The sequence below is a fragment of the Siniperca chuatsi genome, linkage group LG8 (genome assembly GCF_020085105.1).
Source record: "Siniperca chuatsi isolate FFG_IHB_CAS linkage group LG8, ASM2008510v1, whole genome shotgun sequence".
Classification (NCBI taxonomy): domain Eukaryota; kingdom Metazoa; phylum Chordata; class Actinopteri; order Centrarchiformes; family Sinipercidae; genus Siniperca; species Siniperca chuatsi.
This window is the reverse complement of record NC_058049.1, coordinates 21,257,726-21,274,191: the sequence shown is the minus strand read 5'-3', so window position 1 is coordinate 21,274,191 and position 16,466 is coordinate 21,257,726. Positions and strand designations below refer to the sequence as shown.

Here is a 16,466-nt window from a genome sequence, read left to right as displayed (position 1 = left end):
ACCACCAGCACCTCTCTCACTCGCATTTACAGCCGCACAATGTATGAGAGAAAGTTTTCGAGGTAGAGATAGCGCTGGAAGAAGTGAGATGAACAGCTCAGGCTTAACACCAACTCAAACTCCCTGAGATACCCAATAACGGCATATAGATACTCCTCCAGCAAAGCTCCACTGTAGCGTTAAAGTTGTCAACATGCATCTAATCCACTAGTTTGGAGACCGTTACACTGGGTCAATATGCAATTTGAGACAGGTTGGCAGAGAACATTGGATTGATTGATTCTGACCTTTTTCTCTGACAGTACCTGCTGTACACATTCTCCCCAAAATAATGAAAAGTGTTCAAATCCCTCTATCTTTAGCCTCTTTTCTTCTCCCAAATAAGCGCCTGTTGTTAATCCCACTCATATGTCTGGCTGTGGGTCTGCTTTCTCTACTTTATCTCTAAGAGCAGGGGGAGAAAGACTCTGGGGGTGATACCAGCTTTATCGATTGGTGCAAACATGCGCAGACACACATACACACATGCACACACATACATAAGAATTCCTTATAAGAGGTGGTTGTGCACAGTTTTGTTATAACTCCATCTATCCTACACCACAACTACGATGCCGCAAAAACAATTTCTTATTATCAATATGACACCAAAATAACCAGCAATATTCTACCATATCATACTCCTATACTTGGAACGATACTGCTACATGCTAGCAGCATGGCTAATATAGCAATGTTGGCCGGTCAGTCGGTCCACCACTTTGGTCCAGACTGAAATATCTCAACAACTATATGATGGGTTGCCATCATGGTTCAAACATTCATGTTCCCCTCAGGATGAATTTAAACACTTTGGGGATCCCTTAACTTCTCCTCTAGTGCCATCATCAGGTCCAATATTTTGGTTTATGACTAAATAGCCTACCTACAAATGTGACATTTCCATGCTTTGTGTTAAAAATCAAATCAAGTTAGCATTGTCATTGTGAGCATGCTAGCATTCTGATGTTAGCATTTATCTCAGAGCACCGCTGTGCCTATGGTACAGCCTCACCGAGCCGATTGCATGGCTGTACTCTCTTAGTCTTAAGATGGATGCAACCATAAAACTGATCGCAAATGCTGTCACCATCAACAAGACAAAGACTGTATATCACTATCAATCCCAAGCTAAAGTGAATCAACACCCTCTTCCAATGAGAAATGTAAGATATCAAGCACATTTCAAGCTGATACTACTTCTCATTGGTGCACTGAAGTGTTGTAATACCCAGTTGGGAGGGTCACAATACAAAGACACACAACATCCTTCTCCCTTCAGATGTGGTGTGAAAAAAAAAAAAATCCCTTCAGAGAGGAAGCGAGACGCTGTCATATCAATCCATCAAACTAAAGGACGCCTCACGCAAACTAGAAAAATGCCAATTCTAAATTGAATTCTCTTGTCTCGCGCTGAGCTCAACTTGAAAAGGCCGGTCACATGAGGGTTTAAATAGAAATCTATTTTCTGGCCTGAAAATCAAACTGGCCATCATTCTGTCCTGCCTCACCTCTCTCTTGGGGACTTGTCACATTTATAACATGTAGTCATTTTCTCAGCTGTCAAACCATGCTCTTACCAAGCACTGTTTCCCAACCCAGCCTAATTCTAATCTGCTCAAATGTCTCTACTTTGTGTGTGTGCACGTGTGTGTGTGTGTGTGTGCGCGCGTGCTATGAATCAAGTACTGTTTTTTTTTTATGTCTTTGGAATTACTAAGAGATTTCATTCCTTTTATTCATTATTAGTGTGTGTGTGTGTGTGCGTGTGTGTGTGTGTTCTGTAAGGATCCGGACAGAGGTGGCAAAGCAAAGTGGGTCATGACAGAGGTTAGTACTGCATTAGTGACTGTCACTGGCAGGACAGGAGAGTGCAGACACCAGGGCAGCCCTCGCCCTCTCACTCTCACTCACAGTCTCTTTCTCACACAGACAATTTCTGAAACTGTGTGGTGTTCTGTCATGGATCTGAGCCAGCAGGCCGTGACACACATGGGGGGCAGTGTCTGGAACAGGCGGACGTGTCCAGTCTGTCTTTTGCACACATGCATGTGACAATGTTTGCATGTGACAGGGCCTGCTTGAACTGCCAGAATCCAAACTGTTTGCCCTTGCCAAAGATTCAAATAAAAAATTTTAAATAAATTAAAAAAGAAGTTCTCAACTTTTTTTGACACTTTTTTTGATGCTTTCCCTTTGCGGCCCGCAGCGATTTTTAATGGCAGTCATTCAATATTCAAAGATTTGCTCCGTCTGAGCACAGATGAATCTTCATCTTCAGCCTTTGTATCAGTATACACTTCTCAGAGTTGACTCATGGAAGTCTCATTACTTCTGCCCTCTTATGGTTCAAGCTCTCACATAAAAACATAATGATCCAAGCTGTTTCTGTTGTCTGCTGCGTCCGTCAACGATTTTTTTTTTTTTTTTTTTGATGATCTAAGTCTCCTCAGTTTCCATCCTCAGAAAGTAGAGGATAATTATGGGAGTAAAAAGGCTCACTATCAGAGCAGATTAACAACATCTCACTAGGCTGAACTCACTCCCTTTTATCTCCTCAAACGCAGTGGAAGAGAAGACGAGTTACGCAACTCCCACCTTAGGGATCCAGCCGACTTTCCACCCAACTTCTGTCTGTCTCTGCATGTCTAGGGTGTCTGCTAGTCCTCTGCTATTTGATGTGCGATTGAAGCAGCCATGCGACCGGGGAGAGAAGGATGTGCCTGTTGTTCGCAGCCTCTTTGCTCTGTTCCCTTGAGGGACGAGTTTCATGGCAGTTGGACCTTTCCTGGTTCTACATTTAACACCTTCTCAAATCGCAGTGCCAAGGTGCTGGATAGCTTTCTTCCCACCTTTCTCTTTCATCATTACTCCAAAGACCCTACTTTCATTGGCAAGGTTTTGAAAGACCTGCCCTCCCTCTACTGTCATTTAGCTAAAACATGTCATTTAAAGAAAACGAACATCCGCTTCAGATCATTTCTACTGTGCCCAAAAGCCATTTTAACACACATGGACCCTAATGTGATCTTCTTTGTCTTACTTATTAAGATAATATTTGATCATGTCGGCTTGATAAAATGTTATTATACATGAAAAAAACGATTTTTAACGCAAGCTCATTGGAAACAGCTTTTATTCCTCTTGTTGAAAATAAATAAACAAGTTAAACAATTTTGGGTTAATTACTCTGTGAGAAAGCTGGGTCTGGTTTTCTGGCTTGTTTCTGCATCAAATTACCACATATAGGATATACCAAGAGGCCAATAATTAAATCAGCAGTCAGGAGTCACCAAAATTGAATTGCCAATTCTTCCATCAGAATTTAAATGTATGTTTACTGTAAAAAAACAAAACAAAACATTTATTACATTAGGATAAACCACTTGAGATGTTTCATCTTGTTTTACTGTATATTATATTTCTGCTGTATGTAGGCTGTATTAGATTACATAGATTAGCATTTATGACATCATTAATGTTCCATCATTGCTGATCCATAAAATCATGAATTGTTCTACGTCTGTCATCCATCAGGGAGAAGTGTGGAGCTCCTCTGGACTAAAAACAACCAAAGCAAAAACTGGATCTTTGATCAAACAGTGCAGTGTCTGGATCAAATCTTAATACCAACATGATATCTGTATAAACATGGGAAATTATCCAGAAGTAGTTACTGATGGGAGCTTTCTTTACTTGAATGTAACATTTAAACTGCTTTGGTAGGGCCCTGTTTGATGTTTCTGAGCTGTTCATATTGCATTGCCTTTTATATCTGTAATGTTTACATTGGATTACATATTAATCTCAGTAATAGGGCAAAAGTTTATTGCATTTTCCCCTTTCAAACGGTATGTACACACCACCGTACAAAACCAGAAATGTGATTTTTAAACATTTCTCTCAGAAAAGCCTGTATACCTGCATTTCTGTAAAAGGTTATTTGTAGAGCATTTTTATTGTTAGTGGACAAAGAAATGTTTAGTAAAGATTCAACAAGCAGCAAACATTACAGGCAGATTTATTTATCTACAGTATATAGTCCAACATAGCATGCTTTTATTCAAGTGTCATATACATAGCATGCTTTTATTCAAGTGTCATATACAAATCACATGGCCAGCCCATGTGATCCTTGCAGTACAAAGACAGAAAAAAAATCATAGCAGCACGCAAATATAGATCTTCCTATGTCATACGCAGAGTACCACGCTTAAGAAATGTAACATGATCCAAGAGCTTCAGGAGTTGATGGTAGTGCTATTACAAGTGATAGCTCTATCAATCTCAGGACTTTTGGGCTTTAAAAGTTCTTCAGGTTATAGTAAAAGTACAGAAATCTGTCTCATATTAACATGTACTTGGATTTATTAGCCACTAGATTTTTTTCAAGGTGAGCATGCACCTGAATTCAATGCTGCAATGACAGCTGAAAGGGGAATGTGACACATTTTTAGAAACCGCATTATCCCTGCTCCTAGGACAGCTCAGCTGAAATTCATGAACATGCACCTCTATTTCCTGAAGCTACAAAACTGGAGAACTGCCCCCTGAGAGTCACTGAAAGATGTAATATCTCCCACGGCTCCATAATCAATGAATAGGTACTGTTATTTTTTAAGATTTTTGAGTTTTTGCCCCCAAAGTAGGTAAATCTGGTTTGTACATGCTTGTACTGTTATAAAATGTATGTTTTAGTGCTGCAGTTCAACTTAGTATTAAATGGCTCAACAAAATCAGAGCTTCATTGTCTATGGAACAGCCCCAAATTTCACAGTCTCTAATATGTCTATGTCATAATATTTTGCATGCCAAACAATTGGAAATCAGGAGAAAAAAACCTGATTCCAGCTTATTTATATAAATGTGTATAGTCAGTATTGCTATTGTCCTCCAATGGTCTCCTGTATATGCTCTATTTGATACTATAGGTGTTCTTTTATAGGGAATTACATTACAACAACACACTGCCCACGGAGTGGTACCTAGTAACAATTCTAAATATTAAAAGTGAAATTAAACCACAGAAGCAAAGAGGTGATAGTACAGAGCTGTGCTGCTTCCTCAGGGCCTGACAATTGAGCCATCATTTGATATAAAATTATACAGCGTGTCACCTCTCATCTAAATGTGGCCCACCCCCAGATACTGTAGGCACACTAAAATTATAAAGAACAGCTGCTGCACGTGACAAGAGATGATTCAAAAGCTATGAAATGAAACACGGCTTGAACAGAAGGCAAAAGCACCTAAATTACTTTTTCTCCCAAGAATTACATTTAGGATATGATACATTTTGTAACACAGTAGCTTTGTATGAGCAATAGAGATTTTTTTAGATTGTTGTTTTTAGGGGGACCTAACCAGTTAGTATGGACACATCATCACAAATTATGTGTATATATTGATACAAAGCTGCATTGAAAATAGTGCAGAAAATAGCACCAGCACAGCATACTGTTACGAAATATAAGAATCCTAATATCTCAGAGCATAACTGACATGTAACTACACTATTAACCAACACATACAGTGAGTGCATCCAGGAAAGTGAAAACTTGCCATATGACACGGGAACATGGCATTTTTATGGCTTCTTTTAGACTGCATTTTTTAATCATCATTCTATTTTATGACACTTCTAACTTATAGTCTTTTCTGATTTGTAAGACAGAGAGATAGACAGACTGATAACAAAAATTACTTTATTCTTATGAGTCATTATTGGTGCACAGAGCTCCACCTTAAACACACCAGTAGTGGTCACTAACAAGCCTGAAAGTCCTCTAATCTACACTATGTGATCAGAAAGTGACATATGGTGTTTGTACGTCAGTGTGTTTCCTGTGCCAGTCAGGACACCACACAGCGGGGATTGAACTGGGTATCGCTCTGGGTGACTGCCTTTTCAACTTTATCTCAACTCTGCTGTTGGTTCTCACTCAGTTAAATAGCTTAGTACCATTCAAGAGCAGATCAACATGCTTACAGGTCAGGGTGTTAATAGGAGGACCTTAGCGTTTTCCACTGAGGCTGATAAAGGCCAGGTGGACATGGGGAGTTATAAAGGGGAAAGGTAGCCAAGTGGAGATGTTCTCTGTACCTGTATAGTCCTAAAGGCCTAGGCCCTTTTCATCAACTACCAGCTGCTCTGCTGCACTGAGGCCTCAAACACAGGTAAGCAAGTTTCTCTTCATTCCCTCAAGATTTCAACTTTTAAAATTTATATGTATAATAACCAGGGATGAAAGTAAAGAGTAGCACGGGCACAATCTATAATTCAACCAATCTACCGTGCCAAGGAGCCTGGCATACAGCCACGAGGGATAGAGGAGTGACGGGCCAGATAGAGCGCTCTGCCAGTGTTGTAATGCCTGGCAGAAGTGCATTGTTAAAGACACTGTTAAAATGATTCATTTTTAATCCAATAATCTGCAGTACACTATAAGATGTCCACAAAAGGTCTATATAGTTTCTAGATGACTGCTAAATATGTTTTTCACCTTGAAAATGGAGCTGAACTTCCAACCCGGTAGAATATCCATCACAAATTGGATTTAACTAATAACACTAATAACAATTCTGTAATCTTGGACAGATCATTCCCACTCTTGAGCACTATAGCTGCTAAGCTGGACAGCAAGCTGGGGACTGACCTTGAGGATACACTGACAGTATCCACAGTGATTATTTGGGGACATTCTTTCCAGCTTGTAATAGATGGCATTTTGATAAACAAACACTCACCTGGGAATGAAAGTATAGCAAAAAAATAACATTATAAATAACATTAAACATAACCTTGGATGGCTGATCTCTAAAATGCTGTTTGCAAATATGAACAAAGAAATGTCCAACATCAAAATGAAACCATTAGCTTTAAAACTATCCAATTCTTTGGATAGAAATTAGAAGTATGCTTACCACGTCACCCCAGTAAAGACCACATATCAAGATGTCATTTTTGCACTCATCGCTTTTTTCGCCTGCTTAGGCTCATGCTAATTTGGATGATTTAGAGATTTGAGTCAAATGTCATCCATTGACTTGTCCTCAGACCTTGTTTCACCACGGCTTTTCATCCTGGCCTTTGAAAGAATGCTTTGTTACGTTTTCTGCTACTTTCAAAGCCCTTATTATGAGTTGTGGCATTGCCTGTCTGAAGCTATCTGGTGGAATTTCACAGGAACATTGCGAAATATCTATATCTAAAGTTTGTAAAAGAAAGTGGTCTTGTAATGCCTTTCAGGGAGTGTCATTTCAAGAAAGGTCTGATCGAATCTGAACATCACTTCATCCTTTAGCTTTCAACCATCTGGCCTCGAGGTATTAAGTATTGATAGGTGGATTCAGTTTTATTCTGTCTTTGAAACCTAGCATAATAAAAATTTTATCTAATGTGTGAGCTTTTCTTTTTGTCCTCTGTCCAAGAGGTCTCCCTCCTATGGCCAGGGTACTGTGGGCGGTGTCCATGCTGTTACTGCTGGTGCTCCACTCTCCAGGGGTGTCCTCGGCCCCCGCCCAGCACCTGTGTGGCTCCCACCTGGTGGACGCCCTCTACTTTGTATGTGGAGAACGGGGCTTTTTCTACAGTCCAAACCAGCCCCACAAGCGGGATCTGGAACATCTGCTCGGTAAGGCCACATTAACTCTGCAAACAGTTTTGACTTGTGTAAACTGTCTCCTTGATGGTGAGAGTTCAGAAAGGAACAGCATGACGCTGCCCTGAAACCCCAGGCTGACTTTGTGTCTCTGCCTACAATGTTCAAAGTTCAGACTCCATCTAATGAGAATGCCAATTTGAAACCTAGCTGGAGGAAATATGTTTAGAGACAACAAGCTGGAAACTTCCTTGAACTAAATCTATGTATTTGTCCGAACCTTCATTAGGCTTTTGGTTTCTTTTTGTTGCTTGCAACATCTATGATGTGACAAATCACAAATCTTGTGAAATCCCCAAATTCCTCATTACGTTATTCCCAAAATGCATTATTTGGAACTTTCGCTTGAAACAAACAAACAAACATTCTATTGATGTTACACCTCTAAAGTTAACTTTAGAGGCGTAAGCTATGATATGCCTCTGTTGGAGCTCCGTCATTTCTCCTCTTGAAGTAGAGACTAACAAGCCTAAATGGATTGGGGAGATCAGATTACCTAGCCATTAAGTCTCCATTAAAGTGTGAACAGTCTAAATGGTAGTTTGGGGAACTGGAGGTTTGCACAGCAGCAGCATGACTTAACACAGGGCTATGGAAATTTTCTCCACTTCAAAAGGGATCCTGTCGAAAAGGGCCCGACAGGAGCAGCGTCTGTGGAGGGCTCTGTCTGGCCGCGATGAGCCCAAGGTGAAGAGAGGCATCGTGGAGCAGTGCTGCCATAAGCCATGCAGCATTTACCACCTGGAGGGCTACTGCAACTGACACTCCACAACTAGCACCAATCATAGCTTGTAAAAAGTCAATTTCTGGCCCAATACTTGCTGGCTATGTCTTATCAACTGAAGGAAATAAAGCTTCATGACCTATAACCCAAGGCTCCTCTCTGCAAAGATGTGAATTTGTGTTCTTTATAGCTGGTATATAGTGTAGATGAAACATGGGTTATAATAGCATCTTGCTGTGCTCCAACCTGTGGCTACAGTCCTAGAGTGCTCTCTACTGGCTGAAGACAGACATGACCAAGAAGACCCTAGCAAAAAAAAAAAGGCTTGGGAAGTAAATAAATTTCAGTAACACTTTTGTTTAAGAAGAGCATTAAAATCTGTCTTTATTTACAAAGAAGAAAGATTTATAAAGAGCTACCCCACATGTGATAGCTACTGGTTCTGCTACCATAAGAAATGCTAAGCAAGTTACAAAGCTAAAATCCCAAAACACATTTAAAAATATAACGCATCTCAAATGTTTATTTATGCTGACTATGTTTTTGTTCTCTCGATTGTGTGCCATCTATTTCCTCATTATTTTCACACACTGCTCCTGCACACACACACACACACACAATCTACTCCTAACATTTCTTTTTAAAATCAAAACAGATAACGTATATTCTCGCTCTCTACGCAACAATTTGACACACATCAGCATGTGGAAAGACAGTTAACACTTAAGAATGATAAATTACACTACATTACATTAAAATTGACACAGAATTATTAGTACAAATCCAGATTAAAAAGCTTCCAAATAAGAAGTTGATAAGTATTCAAAAGACCAAACCAAAGAAATTAAATTTGGCAGCCAATTGGTTGTCAGTTCTTGTCTGGTAGAGGAGCTCCGTTACGCATAATGATTTCCTGACAAAACAAACAAAGAATTAGGCTCCCACACAAATATCTCAGCAATTGCATAAGGTGAAAATCATCAACAGAAATCCTATAACTGTTCAATTCTCATCACATCTTTTCATAGCTCCAAAGTTCTGCCCCTATGTAGGTCCAGGGTGTTGCAGTGAGAGGTCAGTTTAGTACTCACCTTCTTTAAGGGGTTTAGTTGTTTCAGTTTGCACGTTCTCTTTGTCGTGGTGGAAAGCTTTGCTGGGATCAAACCTGCGGCGAGGAGCACCAGGGAGCTTTGACTTCAGCTGCTCCAGATCACTCTTCTGCCGGCTCACCTGGGACCGAAGCTTAGACACCTCCTACGTGCACACACACAGCCAGAAAATAAATAAATAAATAAAAAATATGGTAAGTACAGGCACAACAGCTTGAGACAAAATGTGTGTGGGGTTTGGAAAGCAGAAGGTGCTGCTCTCATGCATCACCTGTTTTAGGGAGATATTCTCATCTTTCAGCTTCATCACATGTTTGATCTTCTGCTTCTGGTTCTGGTGGCCCAGCAGACGAGCATAAGCATCAGCCAACTTGTTTAACTCCTCCTGGTTTGCTCCATTTTCATTGACTAGTGCATTTCGCTCTGCTGCAAACGCATTGAGCTGTTCCTGTGGCCAAACACCAACATAAACATTGAGAGAGTTTTAACTCATCCATGTATTTAAAATGAAATCTGCATGAATTGATTGTTTTGGCCACTTGGGGGCAGCACAACAAATAAAACACAGACAGTATTATCGTCTTTATATGGCGAGCATGTTAGCAAACAATTGCCTATTTACACATCCAGTAGACACAAGAGCAACAGCATTCATTTGGAGTTGTATTTCCGGCCAAATACAACAATACAAATCCTGAGGGGGAAAAAATCCAGCTTTTCACTATGTTCACCAGTTAGTCGCTAACTTTGTCTGTCTGCTGTTTGGTGCAGGGCAGGTAACGTACAGTGGGTTTGTCATAGCTTTTTTTTTGCTGAAAACAAGGTTGATGAGAGCGTTGAGACTCAATAAAAACAATGAGGTTTCAACCCGTAAAACCAAAGGAAAGAGCCGAAAAAAACACCAAAATGCTCCTTAAAGCGGAGTGGAACTGAAGAGGTGGGTGATAATTATTTAGTTTCATCACTACAAGCTTCCACATTAAACATGGTAATTTTTTTCCACTGTTAATATAAAGATATTGATTAGTGTAGCATTAATGAAAGATGATCTGGGCTATTTTAATTGATGTGGAAATGACTGACCTGGAAGGGCCTGACTTTCGCAAACAGCTCCTCATATTGTTTCCTCCAGTGTTCTGTCTCTGACCTTGGGGAGCTTAGAAGAAAGGAATGAATAAAAGTTAGCAAATTGTAAAAATATAATAATAATAATTCCTCCAAAAATACACACAAACAATCTTGCTCACCTTTTCTCCTGTGCTTCAGTTATTTGTTTTTGGAGTTCCTGTCGCTGCTCCTCCATCTCCCACTGCAGCATAACCTTTTCCTGAGTCAGAACTTCTACCTGCTCCTGCAGAGTCCGTCTGTCTTGTCGTTGTTCTTGCAGCTCACGCTGCAGAGCCCGTGTGTTCTCCTCCATAAGGTCTAACTGGGCCTGGAAGCTCAAACTCCCTTGTTCAACCTTGTCCAGGTGAGACTGAAGCTGCTTTCTTTCCTGTTCTGCCATGTTAAGTTGATTTTCAAGAGCAAGCCTGGACTGGTCTTTGAGTTCTACTTGAGACAGAAGACTTTTCCTTTCCTCGTCTACTCTCCCAAGCTCTGTCTGTAGTCTGAGCACCTCTGACCTGACCTGCTGGTGGTCTTTCCTTTCAACCTCCAATGCTCCCCTTTCCACCTGAAGGGCTGTCTGAATTTTAACTCTCTCTTCTCTTTGTTGTTGGAGCTGTTCCATTATTTTCTCTTTTTCCTGGCTGACCTCCTCAAGCAGTTCCTGGGCTTTTTCCTTCTCATTTTGGAGCTGAGTTACACTCTGACCTCTCTGTTCCTCTAGTAGCCCCAGTGCCTCTACTCTCTCCTTTGTCTGCAGCTGTAGCTCCTGCTGTAGCTGACTGATCAGGGCAGCGTGTCTCGCCTCCATGGTCTTCATCTCCTCATCTTTTTGTGCAAGGCGAGTCTGCACCTCCAGCAACATTCTGTCAAGTCAAGGAAAAAGGGGAATATAAAAAAAGGTGGAAAAGTGACAGTTATTTCAACACAGATTAAAAGTGAATTTGAAGCATACCTTGAATTCTCCTCCCTGGCTTTTGCTTCAGCTAACTCTCTCTCCTGGTGCTCCTCTAACACCTCCTTCATTCTGTTGATCTCCTCTCTCAGTTGCACCACTTTGTCCATCTCCTCCTTCATCTGCTGGGTCACTCTCTCCACCTCCACTTCCAGTGTTTTCTGTCTTCCCTTTGCTCCCTTCAGGGCCTCTTTGGAGCTGAAAAGTAAGACAAGCAGTCTGTGAACCTTAACCCTGACTTTTTAAGCCAAACGCAAACACGAAGCAAACTCACATCCAAAGAAATGCTGACACACGAGTGCTCACCTTTCCATCTCTGTGACAATGTCCGCCATCTTGCTGAGTGAGTTTGTGTGTGCCTCTTGGAGTTCTCTCATGGCTGCTAAATGCTCCTCTTTTAAAGCGGCCACATCATCGCTCTTACTAAAAATGACAAGCACACAGTTTGGATGTGTTAAAAGTAGGTATCTTGAGTTTACTGCCCTAAAACATAGAAGTGATATCATCATTATAAAATTACTATTTTACATCCTTTTATTTTGGTCTGTTCTAAATTTTACAGACTTCTAATGCTTTTGGAAATGTACCTTAAAACAAACATTTTCAAACATTTATATTTTCTGAATATATCTGAATATCTTCGGGTTCCGGACTACTGGTTGAACAAAACAAGACATTTAAGAAGGAGTCATCTTGTGCTCTGAGAAATTGCGATAGTACTTCAGAGCATTTCATAGACTAAACAATTAACTGAATAACCCAGAAAATTGATAATGAAATTAATTTTTAGTTGCAACCATAGTTGTAAGGTGCACATCAAAAAACTGCCGTCCTCGGTTCAAAAAGAGTTCATGTCATGCCAACCATTCTTTTCTCGACACTATTTTCCCTCTGTCTCTACTCTTTACTGCAAAAAAACAGGTTCCCCTCGAAGTGCCCTGGTTCCCCTCAGATTCCAAAGAAGAGGTAGCAAGGTGACTTGCAAACTTGAAATTGGTCATAAACAGAAATAGACAGTGACCCACTGTCTGTGTCAAACCTGTGATGGACTGGCAACCTGTCAATTATTTTTCTCTACTTTATGCTCAGTGTATGCTGGGATATGCTCCCAGCTGCCTGTGGCTCTAAATAGCAACACACAGTGTGAAAAACAAATCCCTCCAAAAAAGGTGTTGTTTTGCAAGTGTCGAGAGCAGGACATCTTTAATGTGAGTATGACTTTCAAACTTTTCAAGTTTTAGCTTTACATTTTCTTTTCTGTCAACACTTCTTATCAGTATGTTTGCTCACCTCTCCAACAGTGCCCTGGTATCACGCAGCTGTCTCTCCAGCTCGTTGTTTTCCTCCTGCATCCTCTGCTCCTGATCCTCCAAGAGAGTGAGCTCTCCCAGCACCTCCTCCATCTCCTCCTTTAGCTGTCTCAACCGCTCCTCAGACTCCTCCCTCTCCTGCTCCACCAGCACAGACAGGGAGTCCACAAGCGCCTGTAGAAAAGAGGAAGGAGTTACGGCTTTAGGTGACTCTGCACCGAATCAAAAAAGAATGTGCCAATGTAGGACAAAAACGTTTGTGTAACCTTTTCTTTCGTCAGTTCCTCAGTAAGAGTAGCATGTTCTTGCTGGAGCTGAACCTGTCTCTTTTTCTCATCTCTTTTAGCTTCCTTTAGCAAGACAAGCTCTGTTTTCAACTCCTCCACTCTCCTCAGCCCCTGCTCCTGAGTCTTGCCTAAAAAACCCCCAAAAATATATACACAAAAATGCATCACATAACCGTCAATTTATTTTTGCAAATTTAATATAACATTGTAGCAGGAACTTGGCGAACATACTTCTCTCTTCCTCAGAGAACAGATACCTCTGTTCAAGATGTGCCACTCTCTCATCTAGCTCCTTCTCCGTCCTTCTGAGCACCTCCCTCAGTCTAGCAAGCTCTGCCTCTTGCTGTCGAACTGTTGCTTGAGAGTCTTTAACTTCTTGGTAAGCTGAATTCATTTGCTCCTCCATGTCACTCACTGACTTTTGTGATGACTTCAGCTCCAGCTCTTGGTTCTCCAACCTCTTCTCCACTCTCACTAATGCATCCTTTGATGCCTGTAGCTCTTGCTGGAATTTCTGCGCCTCCTCCTCTTTTTGTCTCAGCACATCTTGTAGTTGCCTGTGGAAAAGTGACTAATGAGTGTCATCATGGTATACAGTTGAGATCTAACTTGCATAGTGAACCATTAGGTATTTGCTTACTTCACTTTCTCCACCTGAGAACCAGCAACAGTGTTATCCTGTATCTTCTCTTGGAGTTTCAAGCGGAGATCCTACAAAAATACAAACAGGTCAAGCATGTCTTTCATAAAGTATGACTAAAAGATAGAAGAAAGATGTCCACTTTTGTAAGATTTGCACTTATAGGTCTAGTTTATACCTGGATCTGGTCATTGGCTTCGTCCAGGTATCCCTGCACAACTCTAATCTCCTCCCTCAGCTCCCGTATCACAGCTGGAAATTAACACACAATTATGTTTGGTAGCATAAGGAAGCAAAACACAAGCAGGAACGCCATTATCTGTAACCTGTGAGGGCAATAATACAGGCACACATGCATCTTAATGTGCCTAAGACAGGCTGAGAAACCTGCCAACTAGTCTTGATATTACATTTTCTAGCAGTCATGGGTAAACAACTAAATGTGTGTCAAGGAAAAAGCAGGCCATACACAGAACTCACCATGCAATCTGGCATTCTCAATCTCCAGCTCTTCGTTCTGGGATTTGGTCACTTGATGAAGGTCCTCTGTAAAAAAGGTAAAAAAAATAAAATTTTAAAATTTTAAAAAAAAATCACAGTACAGCCCTGGTTACTCCATCATTATCCTCTATACATGTAAGCATGTTTGTCTCACTAGTAGAACTACATGTTGATGTTAAATCTTACCCAAGTCTTTATTCCTGTCCTTTAGAGCAGTGGCAGTAGCCCTGGCAGCTTGGAGGTCAGTTTCGAGCACCTTCAGTTGGCCTTCTGTGTTAATCTGCAGGACACTTAACTCCTGGACACACACACACACACTATGCGTAAGCATCAGCATCTACTGCAGCTGAAAATGTGATCAAAAACTCTAAAGATGAAGGATTTTACTAAATAATAAAGGAAGTATGTGTACACAAGTCATACCTTGTTTTTAACATCCAAAGTGTTCCTGGCCTCCATCAACTCCATTGTGAGAGAATTGATTCTCTTTTTTGTAGTGTCAGCAGAAACCTAAAAAACATGTACTCAGTCACACTTTTCATGCAGCACTGCTAAGAAATAAAAAAGTTTTGAGCACCTAAGACACATCTCATCCAGAAGTAATCAAGATTTTTCTAAATACACTAAAACCTAAATATAAACATAAAAAACAAGCACACCTTGTTTTTTAGGAATTCGTTGACTTTCTTCAGCTCAACTCGCTGTCTTTCAAGGGTGGTAACATTGGCAGCAAGGCCTGTCTTCTCCCTGACTGCAGCCAGCAGCTTGGCCTCCACCTTCTTCAGCTCCTCTTCTACAGCCAGCAAGCGACGGTCCTGCTCCCCTCGCTGCTGAACCAGGGACCTTATCTGAAAGGAAACAAAGCTAAGGTTATGACTTCGACACCCATAGTAATTGGATAAATGACAATGTGAACATCTGTTGATTTACCAGTTGCTCAGTTATGACTAAAGGACACAAGCCACTAGTTACAGAAAACTAACCAAAAGATGTCTGTGGTAAACTAAACCTATAGCACAAATGTTACTTTAATGAAGTGTACCTCTTTCTCCAAGAGTTTCTGCTGCTTCCGTGCGACGGTCATGCCATTCTTCTCTTTCTTTACACTCGACCCTTCAACCTAGGTTTCAACAAGACAAAGTTTCTTGACAGGAGTAGTAGTAGGACTAGCCGATCTGTTTTTGAGGAGCCATCTAAGTGACGTTACGTGTTGAAACAAAAGAAAACTTACAAGACCATCAACCGACAAAGTCCTACGGACAGGTGACATCAGGGCATTTCTGGAGGGCGATGGTATTGGCAGCGCGGCTGGAGACACATATAGAAAATACGTTGTGTACGTTATGTTTTAGATTTAATTTCCTGATTTTCTTTCATTGTTGCATTGTGCTTCTCACATTTACACACCTGCTTTAACAAGTCTGAATCGATCAGATTTGTCGAAGGAAGCAGCTCCCTTCAGGTCCCCAGGTTTAATCTCATAGGATCCCGGTGGAGGGGCACAACCTTCGGCCAATAGCACAATGTTAGCCACGTTACCAATGCTACTTCTTTGTTCGTTTAAATATCTAACCTACGTTAGTTTAATTTGCTTTATTCCATTAACTTCAATAAACCTAGCAGGATACCACACTGATATAAAGTGTAACGTTAACTAGTTAACGTTTGCTTAGCAAATATACTAACTTTACCTACGTATGTCAGCTAACGTTACCATAAGCTACTTAACGTTGAATAACTTGGGTGGATAATTTGCCAACATGCTACTAGCTTTTGAACGTCACTTACCTACGTTCTCGTTGAACCTTTTCAAAGGGGCTCTTGAAAAAGACATTTTTAATCAACTGTACGTAACGAATTTTGAATTTCCAACCGTATCGATAAAGCTGCAGCGCAGCTCCCGATGACACACAACAACAAACGCTTCACCGCTGAAATTTCAAAATAACGTCATACGTACGTCTACGTACGTATGGCCAATAGACATCCAGTCCTGGATGACGCAACCCCTCCCATCCTGTCATCCTCTCATATTTTCACTCAAACCCCCCTTCTAAATGAGTAAATAACTGATTTAAATGTGTGTTTAAATCCATGTTAAGTATAGTAGTATTATAAAGTATTTGTACTATG

The 16,466-nt window shown here is 40.8% G+C and overlaps 2 protein-coding genes across 5 annotated transcripts; one reads left to right on the top strand and one right to left on the bottom strand.

Annotated features, from left to right (window-relative positions):
• The first annotated feature begins 2,151 nt into the window (after positions 1 to 2,151).
• On the top strand, positions 2,152 to 8,569 carry insb (preproinsulin b). 4 transcript variants are annotated; one of them, XM_044206428.1, is made up of 3 exons: positions 2,152 to 2,868; positions 3,577 to 7,673; positions 8,317 to 8,569. In XM_044206428.1, exons 2-3 carry the CDS (start codon positions 7,484 to 7,486, stop codon positions 8,460 to 8,462), a joined length of 336 nt encoding a protein of 111 aa, XP_044062363.1. In that variant the 5' UTR covers positions 2,152 to 2,868; positions 3,577 to 7,483; the 3' UTR covers positions 8,463 to 8,569. The 4 variants fall into 4 exon arrangements, with proteins under 4 accessions (XP_044062363.1, XP_044062364.1, XP_044062362.1 ...); XM_044206429.1 differs by lacking the exon at positions 2,152 to 2,868 and having other exon boundaries at positions 3,466 to 7,365; positions 7,471 to 7,673; XM_044206427.1 differs by lacking the exon at positions 2,152 to 2,868 and having other exon boundaries at positions 3,468 to 6,216; positions 7,471 to 7,673.
• Positions 8,570 to 8,782: 213 nt separating this feature from the next.
• On the bottom strand, positions 8,783 to 16,313 carry hmmr (hyaluronan-mediated motility receptor (RHAMM)). Its single transcript, XM_044206424.1, has 20 exons — positions 16,122 to 16,313; positions 15,741 to 15,839; positions 15,565 to 15,641; positions 15,376 to 15,453; positions 14,993 to 15,181; positions 14,757 to 14,843; positions 14,520 to 14,631; positions 14,313 to 14,378; positions 14,011 to 14,084; positions 13,833 to 13,903; positions 13,424 to 13,749; positions 13,172 to 13,320; positions 12,886 to 13,079; positions 11,902 to 12,018; positions 11,596 to 11,793; positions 10,781 to 11,506; positions 10,617 to 10,689; positions 9,805 to 9,981; positions 9,516 to 9,678; positions 8,783 to 9,337 (listed from the first exon to the last, which is right to left on the bottom strand). Exons 1-20 carry the CDS (start codon positions 16,165 to 16,167, stop codon positions 9,321 to 9,323), a joined length of 3,039 nt encoding a protein of 1,012 aa, XP_044062359.1. The 5' UTR covers positions 16,168 to 16,313; the 3' UTR covers positions 8,783 to 9,320.
• Between the last annotated feature and the right edge of the window lie 153 nt (positions 16,314 to 16,466).